General features: G+C 41.7%; 1 protein-coding gene across 2 annotated transcripts in view; it reads left to right on the top strand.

The window, feature by feature from the left end:
* The window catches only part of LOC118397520 (kin of IRRE-like protein 3), a 217,389-nt gene extending 202,783 nt beyond the window's left edge, over positions 1 to 14,606 (top strand). The window contains exons 12-16 of one of the 2 annotated variants that reach the window (XM_035792378.2): positions 1,388 to 1,495; positions 1,805 to 1,888; positions 2,176 to 2,285; positions 4,013 to 4,099; positions 9,869 to 14,606. In XM_035792378.2, the coding sequence (XP_035648271.1) occupies positions 1,388 to 1,495; positions 1,805 to 1,888; positions 2,176 to 2,285; positions 4,013 to 4,099; positions 9,869 to 10,345 (866 nt within the window). In that variant the 3' untranslated portion in view covers positions 10,346 to 14,606. The remainder of the gene's footprint in view (positions 1 to 1,387; positions 1,496 to 1,804; positions 1,889 to 2,175; positions 2,286 to 4,012; positions 4,100 to 9,868) is intronic. The other variant, XM_035792379.2, reaches the window with a different exon arrangement.
* The last annotated feature ends 1,125 nt before the right edge of the window (positions 14,607 to 15,731 follow it).

The raw sequence follows: 15,731 nt of genomic DNA, 5'->3' as shown, positions 1-15,731 counted from the left end.
GTGTCAGTGGATTTGATAGGTTTACAAGTGTTGAACCAACCATTGTCATTATCAGCCACAAACCACAATGAACCCCGATGCACCATACAGTGTTTAGGTGCTGACAACACCTATCTCATTTGAGTGACATTTTTGTGGTGTCTGATTTATCAACACTTCACATTATTTCACTTTAGAACAATAGGATGACCCAGACTGTTGAAATCGGACAGATACAGCATGAAATAAACAGCCAATGCATTTGTAGTTACTGCACTCATTTTGTAGATTCAGTCAGAGTGTGAGTAATTTGTAGCTAATTAGCTAGTTAAAAGATATTGTTCAACTCAAGTTCAGATTCATAGTAGGCACACCAGATCAGTAGTCATACCACACGACAACATAAATATTCCACTATGGCTTTGTTTATACCAATGCTTTATTATTAAATTATTGGCTGGGTTTCATAGCTGGACGTGTTGCTCTGTCTTTTCAATGGGGAAGTTTTGTTTTTGTTCACTCCCCATAAATTATACTGTATTGCTGGCTTAAATGAAAGGGACATTGATTAATTAAGAAATTAAATAGACGTCAATTCTGGGGAAAAGGCTATCTATTGTGTTGCGTTTGTTTAAAGTGTGGGGAGGTAATTAATGTAGGTGGATGTCTAAGTCTTCATTATAACAGTGAAATCAGACCACGCATAGATACTTTAAAGGGATACTTTGAGATGTTGACAATAAAGTCCTTTATCTACTTCTCCAGAGTCTGATGAATTCATAGATACCATTTGTATGTCTCTGTCCAGTATGAAGGAAGTTAGAGGTAGTTTTGCGAGCCAATGCACAATGACTGAAATCTACAGGAGCATACTGTTCCCATAGATTTCCAAACATTGCGCTAACGCTAGTTAGTAATTTCACTTCTTTCTTCAAACCACGGAGAGACGTACAAATTCATCTGACTCTGGGGAAGTAGATAAATGGCTTTATTGCCAAAATCTCAAATTATTCCTTTAAGGATTAGGCTGACTCAATTTACAGCCCTGTTGCTATTTATACACTCAATTAAAAAACTGTCAGCCACTTTTGTGAGTATGAATTAAATGTGATTGGAAGGAATCAGCACTGTAATAAGAAATATGTTCAAATACAATCATGTTTTCTATCAACCTTATATAGATATTTTTTATGTTAGCCATCAAAACATTTGGGAAAATATGTATTATTAATATGTTATTGAGATGTGTGTATTTGTAAAACTAAGTAATGTCTTATTTTACAATGTAATTGTTTGAACTTTGGTCCTTGTTTTATATGTTTGTATCTATGTATACTTTATATGTGTGTAGTATACTGGTTGTATTTGCAATGTGTTATTGTAGAAGGGAATGTTTTGATGTCCACAGAGTCTCTCCCGGTGGCGGTCATCATCGGGGTGGCAGTTGGTGCCTTGGTGGCTTTCATCGTCCTGATAGGGACCATCGGAGCTTTCTGCTGTACTCGCTCTCAGAGAAGTACGTATCCCCGTACCTGTGCCACCCACTGCATGCCAAAGCAAAATGAGGCATGGTCCTCAGCAAGAGATAGACAGGGTGTGAGGGCTCATGTCTCATAATTGAGCAGTATAACTTACCTGACTATTCATTACTAGCTCCAGCTACTTCCATTCTGTCTCACGTTCAAATTCAAAACTCCATCCCTAACAGTGCCTCAGGTTAGAAACAGTCAGCCATTGCGCTTTTCCAAAACTGTGCTGCTGCGTGCGTGCGTCCCTGTGTGGGACCTTTTACTAGCATTCAGCATGTTGTTGTTGTATACCACAGAGGAAGCGCACCTGGTAATGCCCTCACTACCCGTCTCCATCTGTACTCACCAGCGAGAACTTGCAAGCAAAATTAAGACAGAAAGTAAGACTTTGTTATATGATAGTATGAACCGCATTGTTCTAAATGAGCCACCGCAAGGCCAGTGTGAGATGTGCTTATGTACGTAGAAAATAATCTTATCTTGACAACAAAACAAAATAAATGTAATCTCTTGCTCTGTACTGTTGGGGAAGGGGACACTACTTTCAAAAGCCATGCCAAGAAGATTTGAAGTCCAGTGTATTGAAGTTATTGGGGGAAGTGCAATGTCTCTGTGAATATTGTGTGTCTCAGCATCTTGAGCTGTAACTTACTATCGTTTCCAACAGATCTGAAAGGGGTGGTGTCGGCCAAGAACGACATCCGAGTGGAGATTGTACACAAAGACCACAACGCGGCACGGGAAAATGAGGAGCACACCGCCATGAAGCAACTGATGGTGAGTGTGAGTGTCCTACCACCATTTCCACTTCTGTACCCAAGGTGAAAACAACAGAAAACCCTATCCCTTCCACCCCTCTTTATACTCACAGATAATGAATGCTAATTATCTCTGGGATAGCATTAATAGCACTTCACTAGGGCACAAAAGCAACCTGCTGAATAATGGAACAGCACTGAGGTGTGTAGATGTACTGTATATTCGCTGTGATCAATGCACTGTGTTGGCCTATATCTAGAGAACTGACCCACGTTGTTTCTCCCTGTGAGGGAAAAGGCCACAGTAAGGCATAGCTTTTTTAATTGTGCCCTATGTCTGTCTATTAAAAAACCCTTCCTCATTTTTTGGAATGAAATAAGTTCTGCGCTTTGAAAAGGCCCAGGAGAGCAGGGCTATGGTTTCAGCAAGGGGCTTTGATTATATTATTAACACTTCATGGGAGTTCATGGGTCTGCATATGATACTGTACATATCTGCATTTCTCTAATGAGATTCATGGATACATTATTTATAGTTACGCGCCCGAGTGAAGTTGAAATGTGTCTGAAAATTATTTTCCGAATTTTTCGAAAGTGATATCCCTGCATGCTGACTGTTATGATAACATCATATTTCTAAACGTGCCTTGTCTATTTTATTTATTTATTTATTTCACCTTTATTTAACCAGGTAGGCTAGTTGAGAATAAGTTCTCATTTGCAACTGCGACCTGGCCAAGATAAAGGGTAGCATTTCGACACATACAACAACACAGAGTTACACATGGAATAAACAAAACATACAGTCAATAATACAGTAGAACAAAAGAAAACAAAAAGTATATTTACAGTGAGTGCAATGAGGTAAGTTAAGGAAATAAATAGGCCATGGTGGCGAAGTAATTACAATATAGTAATTAAACACTGGGTAGATTGGCAGAAGATGAATGTGCAGGTTGAGATACTGGGGTGCAAAGGAGCAAAATGAATAAATAAATAAATAAATACCAGTATGGGGATGAGGTAGGTAGATAGATGGGCTGTTTACCTAGCAGAGACTTGTAGATAACCTGTAGCCAGTGGGTTTGGCGACGAGTATGAAACGAGGGCCAACCAATGAGCACATACAGGTCGCAATGGTGGGTAGTGTATGGGGCTTTGGTGACAAAACGGATGGCACTGTGATAGACTGCAACCAGAAACCCAGGTATTGTAGTTGTCCACGTATTCTAAGTCCGAGCCATCCAGAGTAGTGATGTTGGACGGGCGAGCAGGTGAGGGCAGTGATCGATTGAATAGCATGCATTTAGTTTTACTTGCGTTTAAGAGCAGTTGGAGGCCACGGAAGGAGAGTTGTATGGCATTGAAGCTCGTCTGAAGGTTAGTTAACACAGTGTCCAAGGAGGGGCCAGAAGTATACAGAATGGTGTTGTCTGTGTATAGGTGGATCAGAGAATCACCAGCAACAAGAGCAACATCATTGATGTTTATAGAAAAGAGAGTCGGCCCGAGAATTGTACCCTGTGGCACACCCATAGAGACTGTCAGAGGTCCGGACAACAGTCCCTCCGATTTGACACACTGAACTCTATCAGAGAAGTAGTTGGTAAACCAGGCGAAACCAAGGCTGTCTAGTCTGCCAATAGTAATGTTGCGATTGACAGAGTCGAAAGCCTTGGCCAGGTCGATGAATACGGCTGCACAGTAATGTCTCTTATCGATGGCGGTTATGATGTCTATATGCAGGTAGAACGCGGGGAGTTCCAGCAGGAGTCAGTGCTGAAGCAGCTAGAGGTGCTGCAAGAGGATGAGAAAGAGTACCAGCATATCAAGGTAGGTCCATGAACATGGATGATGGAGGGGGGACGGAAGGAGATAGAGGTGGAGAAGGAGAAAGACGGGAGGAGGCAGGCAAGAGGTTGATCTTCAACAGGACCATTTCCTTCCACATTGGCTAAATAAAGCCAGGGGTCAAATGTATCTAATTAAAGTTTAATTTGATGAATTAAGGGGTCAACCAAGGTGGTGTATTAGGAATCAGAATGTGTATGGCCCTAGAGGTTCAGGAGCCATGTCTTAGAATGCAGAGTACACTGGCATTACCAGTTACCAATGACTTTGAATGAAAACCATACAGCAAGCATAAAGCTAAATTGAAGTCGAAAGTTTACATACACTTAGGTTGGAGTCGTTAAAACTCGTTTTTCAAACACTCCACACATTTCCTGTTAACAAACTATAGTTTTGGCAAGTCGTTTAGGACATCTACTTTGTGCATGACACATGTCATGTTTCCAACAATTGTTAACAGAAAGATTATTTCACTTATCATTCACTGTATCACAATTCCAGTGGGTCAGCATTTTACATAAACTAAGTTGACTGTGCCATTAAATAGCTTGGAAAATTCCAGAAAATTATGTCATGGCTTTAGAAGCTTCTGATAGGCTAATTGACATCATTTGAGTCAATTGGAGGTGTGCCTGTCAATGTATTTCAAGGCCTACCTTCAAACTCAATGCCTCTTTGCTTAACATCATGGGAAAATCAAAAGAAATCAGCCAAGACCATGTTCATCTGTACAAACAATAGTACGCAAGTATGAACACCATGGGGACCGTGCAGCCGTCATACCGCTCAGGAAGGAGACGCGTTTTGTCTCCTAGAGATGAACGTACTTTGGTGCAAAAAGTGCATATCAATCCCAGAACAATAGCAAAGGACCTTGTGAAGATGCTGGAGTTAACAGGTACAAAAGTACCTAAATCAATAGTCAAATGAGTCCTATATCGACATAACCTGAAAGGCCAATCAGCAAGGAAGAAGCCACTGCTCCAAAACCGCCATAAAAAAGCAAGACTACGGTTTGCAACTGCACATGGGGACAAAGATCGTACTTTTTGGAGCAATGTCCTCTTATCTGATTTATCAAAAATATAATTGTTTTGCCATAATGATCATTGTTATGTTTGGAGGAAAAACGGGGAGGCTTGCAAGCCGAAAAACACCATCCAAAACGTGAAGCATGGGGGTGGCAGCATCTTGTGGGGGTGTTTGCTCCCAGACAAACTAAAGTATTTCTTTGCTCGCTTTGAGGACAATACAGTGCCACCGACATGGCCCGCTACCTCGCAAGGCTGCCGGCCCAGATGGCATCACAAGCCGCGTCCTCAGAGCATGTGCAGACCAGCTGGCTGGTTTGTTTATGGACATATTCAATCAATCCTTATCCCAGTCTGCTGTTCCCACCATTGTTCCTGTTCCCAATAAAGGTAACTGAGCTAAATGACTATCGCCCCGCAGCACTCACTTCCGAAGTGCTTTGAGAGAATAGTCAAGGACCCTATCACCTCCACCCTACCTGACACCGTAGACCCACTCCAATTTGCTTACCGCCCCAATAGTTCCACAGACGACGCAATCGCAATCACACTGCACACTGCCCTAACCCATCTGGACAACAGGAATACCTATGTAAGAATGCTGTTCATCGATTACAAATCAGCATTTAACACCATAGTACCCTCCAAACTCATCATTAAGCTCAAAACCCTGGGTCTCGACCCCGCCCTGTGCAACTGGGTCCTGGACTTCCTGATGGGCTGCCCCCAGGTGGTGAGGGTAGGAAACAACATCTCCACCCCGCTGATCCTCAACACTGGGGCCCCACAAGGGTGCGTTCTCAGCCCTCTCCTGTACTCCCTGTTCACCCATGACTGCGTGGCCATGCACGCCTCCAACTCAATCATCAAGTTTGCAGACGACACTACAGTGGTAGGCTTGATTACCAACAACGATGAGACGGCCTACAGGGAGGAGGTGAGGGCCCTCAGAGTGTGGTGGCAGGAAAACAACCTCACACTCAATGTCAACAAAACAAAGGAGATGATCATAGACTTCAGGAAACAGCAGAGGGAGCAGCCCCACATCCACATTGACGGGACAGTAGTGGAGAAGATGTAAAGTTTTAAGTTCCTCGGAGTACACATCACAGGCAAACTGAAATGGTCCACCCACACAGACAGTGTGGTGAAGAAGGTGCAGCAGCGCCTCTTCAACCTCAGGAGGCTGAAGATATTTGGCTCGTCACCAAAAACACTCACAAACTTTTACTGATGCACAATTGAGAGCATCCTGTTGGGCTGTATCACCGCCTGGTACGGCAACTGCTCCACCCCCAACCGTAAGGCTCTCCAGAGGGTAGTGAGGTCTGCACAACGCATCACCGGGGGCAAACTACCTGCCCTTCAGGACACCTACACCACCCGATGTCAAAGGAAGGCCAAAAAGATCATCAAGGACAACAACCACCCGAGCCAATGCCTGTTCACCCCGCTGTCATCCAGAAGGCGAGGTCAGTACAGTTGCATCAAAGCAGAGACCGGGAGACTGAAAAACAGCTTCTATCTCAAGGACATCAATCAGACTTTTAAACAGCCATCACTAACATTGAGTGGCTGCTGCCAACATACTGACTCAAATCTCTAGTCACTTTAGTAATAAAAAATTGGATTAATAAATGTATCACTAGCCACTTTAAACGATGCCACTTTATATAATGTTTACATACCCTACATTACTGATCCCATATGTACTGTATATACTGTACTCTATACCATCTACTGCATCTTGCCCATGCCGTTCCGCCATCGCTCATCCATATATTTGTATGTACGTATTCTTATTCATTCCTTTACACTTGTGTGTATAAGGTAGTTGTTGTCAAATTGTTAGATTACTTGTTAGATATTACTGCACGGTCAGATCTAGAAGCACAAGCATTTCGCTACACTGACATTAACATATGCTAACCATGTAAATGTGACAAATAAGATTTGATTTGATTTGCTTTGCTGCAGGAGGGACTGGTGCACTTCACAAAATAGATGGCATCATGAGGAAAGAAAACTTTTGGGATATATTGAAGCAACAACTCAAGACATAAGTCAGGAAGTTAAAGCTTGGTTGCAAATGTGTCTTCCAAATGGACAGTGACCCCAAGCAGACTTCCAAAGTTGTGACAAAATGGCTTAAGGACAACAAAGTCAAGGTATTGGAGTGGCCATCACAAAGCCCTGACCTCAATCCTATAGAAAATGTGTGGGCAGAACTGAAAAAGAGTGTATGAGCAAGGAGGTCTACAAACCTGACTCAGTTACACCAGCTCTGTCAGGAGGAATGGGCCAAAACCTATTCACCCAGCTACCCAAAAAAACAATTTAAAGGCAATGCTACCAAATACTAATTGAGTGTATGTAAACTTCTGACCCACTGGGAATGTGATAAAATAAATAAAAGCTGATATAAATCATTCTCTCTACTATTATTCTGACATTTCACATTCTTAAAATAAAGTGGTGATCCTGACTGACCTAAGTCAGGGAATTTTTACTAGGATTATAAATGTATTTGGCTAAGGTGTATGTAAACTTCCGACTTCAACTGTATGTATGTGTATTGTAAAATGACATTTGTAATCACTGATGGATGGTTTGGAAAAATAATTTCAGAACGTTTTTCTTCACCAGATAGAGAATCGTATGATATATTGTAATATTCATTAGTCACACTTCGGCAAAGCAGAATCAGTGTTAAACTTTCGTAATGAGAGTTCACCATTTCTGCAATCAAATCACTTAAAAGTGAAAATAAATTTCCAGAGCCATTGTATTCAACTAAAACCAATAATTTATAATAGAACGTGTTAATTGCCTTCCTCATATTTTCACTGTAATGAAAGAGCTCTTAATGTGACAAAAATTAAGTGCTAGAATTGCAGTATGCTCAATCAACAATACTTGTTATGCCAGAGAAGCCCCATTACTGATACTTTAGGTACAGTTTGGAGGACTTGGTGAGTCTGTGCCTCGCAAAGGAGCGTTTAATTTGTCAACACTGTGACAACAGATATATTACTGTATGTTAATAGCACTATAACAGACTCACAAAATCCAGCATACTATACCTGTCTGGACCTACTGTACAAGCAACAGGTATTAAACGTTCCCTCTGAATAATAGGTGGCTATCCTGTACCTTTCTATGTTGATAATGAGCAGTCTTTGCACTGCTTTTGTTCCAGACCCTTCTCACGCATGACACCAGTTCTTGTTATTTCAACAGAAACACTCACTTGGAGTGGAATATAAGGCAGTTGCGGAAGTTATAGTTAAAACAGACAGGCAAAGAGTCAGTATGGGGTCTTTTAACAAGAGGCCCCCTGGTTCTCAGATATGCAAATTCCTCAATTAGACTAGCACTGTGCTGTTCACTTCATCATTACCTCACTCTGCATGCAGAGTTTAGCACATCTACAGTGTGGGAGATATGGCATAATCCTTCTGAAGAAATAAATATTGAAATAACAACCTCCTTCAAACGTGACACACAGATAATATCATTAGACTGTGGAACAAACAACTTACTATGGGTGATGTCCAATTCAGGCTCACCCCACAAACGCAAAAACGAATCAGGAGCTGAAAACAAAATTGTGGTCCAGTTTATTTATGCCATTGTACAGATGATTGTTCACCCAGTACACAAGAGTATTCATCTGGTGTTCTGTCTGCATACCTGTTCCCATTGGACCCGTGGCTCTTTTGATCCACACTGATGAGTGTGTGTATGGGAGGAGATCACCGGGAACCAGACACCAGATAAGGGGACACAAAGTCTGATAATGACACTCATAATGAGGATTCTCCCAGGTTGTCATAGCTGTGCCATTTCGCCATGATTAGCATGGCTCCTCTGGGATCCAGCATTGTTCTCGTTGGGTTTGACATTCACGTTCATTCTCACAGCCTTGTCACGGCTGCTTCTTAGCAACAGCATCGTCGAGGCAAGAGCCAGGAGCTGTGTGACAACAGCAACCTCGGCACTGCAACCATGGCGCATTGTGCTCGTTGGGTTTGACATTCACGTTCATTCTCACAGCCTTGTCACGGCTGCTTCTTAGCAACAGCATCATCGAGGCAAGAGCCAGGAGCTGTGTGACAATAGCAACCTTGGCACGGCAGCCATGGCTCCACACAAGTCATTTATTTTGCATACATCAAATTCAAGACTTTGTTTTCACAAACCGTTTTGGGCCCAATTAAACTGGGGTATTAGTGAACTTTGGGAGGACGTGTTGGCTGCCAAACTGAATCATCAAGGCCTGTTAATTAGCAAGTAACATGATTGTAGAGGTTTATGCAAAAGAAGACAAAATCATAATATTGAGCTTTAGCTACTATTTTTCCTGGTTCAGACCTGACACATGCAGCAGCAGCCGGTTTCCTTATTTATATGCCAATTTGAATGGTAATTAAAGCCAGTTTGACCTTGACACTGTAAGCTTTGAGAAGAATAAATACATATAAACGATGGGATGATTTACTTTCGTCTGTTTTCCTCCAGAGATGTACTGCTTTTCAGACTTCTGCCTCTCTTAGAAAAATATGTTCTTGTGGTCTATTGTGCTTTGCCAACAAGGCATACCCAGTGGGGTAATTTTTCAAAATTGACAATGACAAAACTAATTAAACTACTTTAACTTTCTCATCTCCTCTCCTCCTCTCCTCTTATATTCTCTCCTCTCCCATATTGCCTCCTAAAGGACCCCACCAATGGATACTACAGTGTCAACACCTTCAAGGAGCACCACTCCACCCCCACCATCACCCTTCAAGGTAACCAGACTACAGAGATGCGGAATCCCACCGCTGCCACCACCGGGGGCAAGCAGCGGGTACCCACGGGCATGTCCTTCACCAACATCTACTCCACCCTAGGTGCCGGGCCAAACCGTCTGTACGACTACAGCCAGCGCTTCGTGCTGGGCATGGGTAGCAGCTCCATCGAGCTGTGCGAGAGGGAGTTCCAGAGAGGATCACTCAGCGACTCCAGCTCCTTCATCGACACGCAGTGCGACAGCAGTGTGAGCAGCTACAGCAAGCAGGACGGCTACGTGCAGTTCGACAAGGACAGCAAGGCCTCCGCCTCCGCCTCCTCCTCATCCCACTACTCCCAGTCCTCCTCCCAGAACTCAGATCTCACACGGCCCCTCCAGAAGCGCATGCAGACCCACGTCTGACCTGACAGCCAGAGAGGGCCTGCCTGTCCTGGGGTATCCAGCCGTGGATTGGAACTATGGGAAACATACAGCTTCCTGAAAGGGACCTACATTTCAAAGCACATGATGTGTTGGTGAGAAGCCTTGAAATAGGTGGCTTTAACTCACATTGGACTTGTTCATAATTCTCTGTGTTCCAACCAGTGTTTCAAAAACCTGGCATTCCCCCCACATCCCATCCTAAGCTCATCAGAAACCACCTCCTGTTGTCCAGTTCTTCATTTAGTAAATAAAGGCCCCATAAACCATAAACATACAGTAGCTGTGCCACAGAGAGATCTTTTGCCAACATGGACACAACTCAAGTGTGGAGGTGGTTGTTGCACTGATAGACAGTGGAAATAGGCTCCCATGTAAGCTAGCAAAATAACCAAACGCTGTGGCTGGGGGCTAGCAAGTTGTCTTTAAAACAAAGCGGGACCACTCTCTTATGGGTGGCAAAAGTCACCCATCACTTTGTATGTGTAAGCCAATATTCTGCTGCTCTCTTATAGTTCTAAGCACAACTATGAATGTGTGTTAAATGTCAAAGCTTCACTTCTCTCTTATACCCTTTCCCCCCAGCCTCCCCTCACACACGCTCTATGTTACGTTTGGCTAATCCAACTTCATCCCTTGTGTAAGTGGAGTAGGACTCTCAAAATGTGTCCAGACTTGCCAAACAATTAACCAAAGGCAGTCTTTTCCCCGGGGTTCCCAGCCCTCAGAACTCTACAGATAAGGAGGCCCGTGATCTCAACCGGAAAGCTTGAGTTGTCGTTTCAGAATTTGTGACCCTGAGATAAAGGAATAATATCAGTGTACATTACGTATATTTTATTCAGCATTCTTTATTTTTACTCAGATGCTTGATTTAATTTGTTTTGAGGACTTGGACTGGGAAATGAGAGTAGAGTTTGATCCCATTTTTTCTTCTTGCCTTGAGTGGGACTGTTTGAAATGCCGAGAGACATTTCATGAGACAAACTTTTACATTCAGAAGCAGAACGGGGTGTGTTCTAATTTAAAGAAGGGGGTTGGTTTCTCAGTCAACCTGTCGGCACCATGCCAGCTCAAATGGAGGGGAGCATAGCTGCCTGACTATAATGTCTGTCCTACCCATGTAATGTGAAGTCTCTCATACTAACTGCTTTATATCATCAGCCATGTCCACATGATAGGATGCTGCCTGCGGAACCAAATGTAAACATTGTGTATCAGAGCTTTTCATCATGTGGCTTTCCCAATACCATGTTAATACTGGAGCTCAGTCAATCCAGACTGTATACTTACTGTGATCTAGCTGCTCATCGAAGGAAATGGATAGGAATATGTGATGTAAATTGTTGTTTTGATTTCTGGTATTTTGTTCATTTGGCTGCTGTGAGACTACTGTATAAACACTGACTGTTTTAAGTGAGTGTATTGTACATGCCAGATATGGAATTTCACTTTCTTCACCATTATCATTGTTGTCATTTTATTTGAGAGATTAGGGAAACACAGAAACAAATCCCATCACTGATAAAGACAAAAGCACTTGTATGGTAGATCCACAATGCCTCCTCTCTGCTAGCTAGCCTGCTGTGGAGGGCAACATGGTAACATGAAACACAGGACATGTCACATACAGGACAAGTAGTACTACACTAGACAAGACCAACCACGGTAATGTTAAACTAATACAGCACATTCTATTCTATGGATGCGATAATCAATGTGGTGGTGTTAGTGATAATGACTAAAATATACAGTACATCATTTTGCCACCACGCTACATATCACCACGCACCATACAGTCAGGCCTGAGCTACCATACAGTACAAGACTTACGAGTCCTCCATTGTGGAGGTTTTAAGTGGGTGCGGCAGATGTACATTAATTCTCAAGCGCAGTTCTTGGGGTGTCAGTTAGTTACATTATATTACTCGTCTGCAATTTACCCTCGCAAATACGTCAAATGTTACATCATCAGTTAGTCTTCAAAAGTCTAGAAAAGCTGTTTGCCTATGGGTGGCTTCTAGGTCTGGACAGACAGACCCTGCTTTCTAACATCAGTTTGATCGGTATTAGATAAAGCATTAGAGAAGGGTAAAATGTTGCCTAATGCCAGAAAAACAACGTTCCAGTTTTACCGCAATACAGTGGATGATGTCATTTCCTGTTTTTCAAAAATCTAAAACAGTCCTCTCTTATCTCATCATTTTGCATTAGTCTTCCTCTGCGGGACTACTCGGCCAATGGAATAGATATCAAATGTTTAACTAGTCCTTCACTTGTGTTGTCTTGCTGAAAATGTTAAATCCTGTGTAAGAGTTAGACAGTACCTACGACAAATGAGAAAGTTGTTGCTGTAAGCACTTTACATGTGATTATATTCAAGGCATTTCAATGGGCTTTTCTACTTGAGTGGTGGTGGTTTGACTCTAATTTTACAAATGGATTGGCGCCCATTGTGCGGCTTAAACACAAAAAGGTCTGTTTCAATGCTGATAATCCAGTTTGCCGCTTAGAACACTGTATATAAATCTCAATTGCTCTCTGTATATAATTTTGCTGTTATTTCTTTTCTCAGTCAGTTTTCAGTATATTAGGGCAAAACAAATCCCTATGTCGTCAATATTGTACAGACAGACAATCAATTATCCGTCCTTTTTTTTCTCTCTCAGCATTCATTGACATCTCCAACCAAGCTTGTCTTTACAAACGAGTGATTTGTGTGAGCAGTTTTTAATCTCTTTGTGGCAGTCTCTCTCACACAGTCACACGGTCAAAGCTGTTTGGCTCTAGGGTTTGGCACGGGAACTGTTCATGGGGTGAGATAGGAGCTAGAATGTCCCTAGAGAAAAGAGACTCTCTTCCATGTGCTTCAGTTCCCAGATACAGCATTGTCTTACTGATGGGTTAGAATAATACCAACTGACTCGGGCCGCAGTGCAGCAACTCCAAACACGCAATGTTTTTTTTTAGGTTTTATAACATCTCCCTTTGTGTGACCAGCAAACTGGATGGATTAATAATTGAAATGCCACTCTACCAACTAGGATTGAATATCTTCCCGGTATTTTACAAATGTTCCATCCCAAGAATAAATCACTTTTCTCCCGGGTAACTCAGTATTTCCCTCCAAAGCCGGAAGTGTCATTCAAAAGCATTATAAATCATATAAATTGGCCTATGTCTGACTAGAGCTTTGATCGAAAATTCAACCCTGATGCTACCTGAGCCTGATGAGCCATACATTAAATACATTTAATGAGCCCAAGGCCAAAAAAGTCTAAATTATTGTGCCGATATCCAACACATAGAGTATATGATATGCACGACAGAAAAACATAAATGCCCATAGATGTAGCTAGCTATATGCTCTCTTGGGTAAATAAATTAAACTAGCTCTAATAGGCTATTATTTTTGAGTGTGAACTGTATTACTGTACTGTATTGTATTATACTGTATTATATGGACTAGAATTATGTAAATCGTTCAAATCATGATAAAGCAGGGAGGGAAAATGTGATTCTGGTGCAGCACATACGGCCTAAAAAGTTACAAGTATAGGCTAGAATCTATTTATAACTTTCAAATATAATAGGGCCTATTTGTATAATTAGTAGGCCGACGCTTATATACCTTTCAGAATATTTCCCATAATGTTATTGGACTACCTCCTCTTCCTCTCGCTATTGTTGCTTCATTTCTTCCTAGCGTTGAACAGAGCCTAAATGAAATAACTTTTGTTGTCCTTATTGTCATCATTCTGATGACACCCTTGAATAATATAGGACAAAAATTAGATGCAGAAGGCTTTCACTTCTCTTCACAAAGATTGAATGGTTAGCCTATGGGCCTAAATAAATAACTTCTATAGCCTACCATCATCGTCCGTTTGCTCTTCTTTCAAACTTCCCATAAGTTATATTGGCTGCTGTATTTAACATTCATCAAGCAAGAGCTCACATCCCTCTTCGAATAGTCTATTGGAATAAGAAATGCTAAAAACTATTTTGTCCAGCAAGCTATTCTAGTCTTGCTTTTCCTGCATGGGACTCAAAGGGACTCATGGGACTCCAAGAGTCCAAGAGTTTTTTAAGTTAATGAGAGAGGGCAGCAGAGCACAGGTATGTCCGTATTGCGCAAGACACAGGGGCTGTAAGTTAGAAGCTTATTATGCATAACCCATCATTAACTAGCTAAATATATGGCTAATGATGTATATAATTTATATCCTGAAAGAGGTAGGCTAAGACATCTATATATATATATATATATATATATATACATATATATATATATATATATATATATATATATATATATATATATATATATATATATATATATATATATATATATATATATATATCTGGGGTGGCAGGTAGCCTAGTGGTTAGAGCATTGGACCAGTAACCGAAAGGTTGCAAGATCCCAAGCTGACAAAGTAAAAATCAATCATTCTGCCCCTGAACAATGCAGTTAACTCACTGTTCCTAGGCCATCATTGTAAACAAGAATTTGTTCTTAACTGACTTGCCTAGTTAAATAAAGGTTCAAAAAATATATCAATCTAGAACAGGATTATCTATTTTGAATGGAACTAACGGAGAAAGAGAAAGACTGCTGATATTCGAGTGATAGGCTGTTTTAAAAAAGCAGCTGCAATTAAAATAATATATTCTTTACAATAAAAAAATAAGATGAGCCAGAAAGCCAGATGGAGATTGGTAAATTAGATGCGGATTCAGTCTTTTTATTATTGTAGGTTAGACTATGCTGCAGCAAATGTAGGCCTACCTGTCACAACAACAAAATGTTAATATGATGAGATGATAGGTCTACATGCACTGTGAACTGCGCTCCATACTGAAACGGCTGTCTGTCCCCAGACTGAGCGTTGTTGATTCATCATGCAGAGGCCGTAGAGAAGCCAGATTTAGACATGGCATATAATTGAACAGTTCCATTTAACGCCATGCTGTTCATATAAATAATGTATTATAATTTGCCGGTTTCTTGCAGTTATTTATCCAGGGAAAAGGGAGTGGTAACTGGGTTCCCTCCATTCTACCCTACTACCAACCCCCAACTTCCAACTCGCTACCGTGGGAGTCTGTGTGTCACCTGTGCCATGCTCATCACATGCACTGCAGTGGGAATCAAAGCCCATGTGGGTACGCATACACCAGTCTGCATGTTTGACCTGAGGACGGTTGTTTGTTTGGCACCAGCTGGTGCTGTTTGCCATGCTGTAGAAATATGCCTTGGCCAAACAGATGAATAAATAAGCCCACAACGATTACATGGGGTTGCTGCACCTACCTGATAAAACACAACATCCATTTGCCAGGGTCAATGAGACAGGGAGGTAAA

This window comes from Oncorhynchus keta, chromosome 18 (assembly GCF_023373465.1).
Source record: "Oncorhynchus keta strain PuntledgeMale-10-30-2019 chromosome 18, Oket_V2, whole genome shotgun sequence".
Taxonomy (NCBI): domain Eukaryota; kingdom Metazoa; phylum Chordata; class Actinopteri; order Salmoniformes; family Salmonidae; genus Oncorhynchus; species Oncorhynchus keta.
This window is presented reverse-complemented; position numbering and strand designations above follow the sequence as displayed.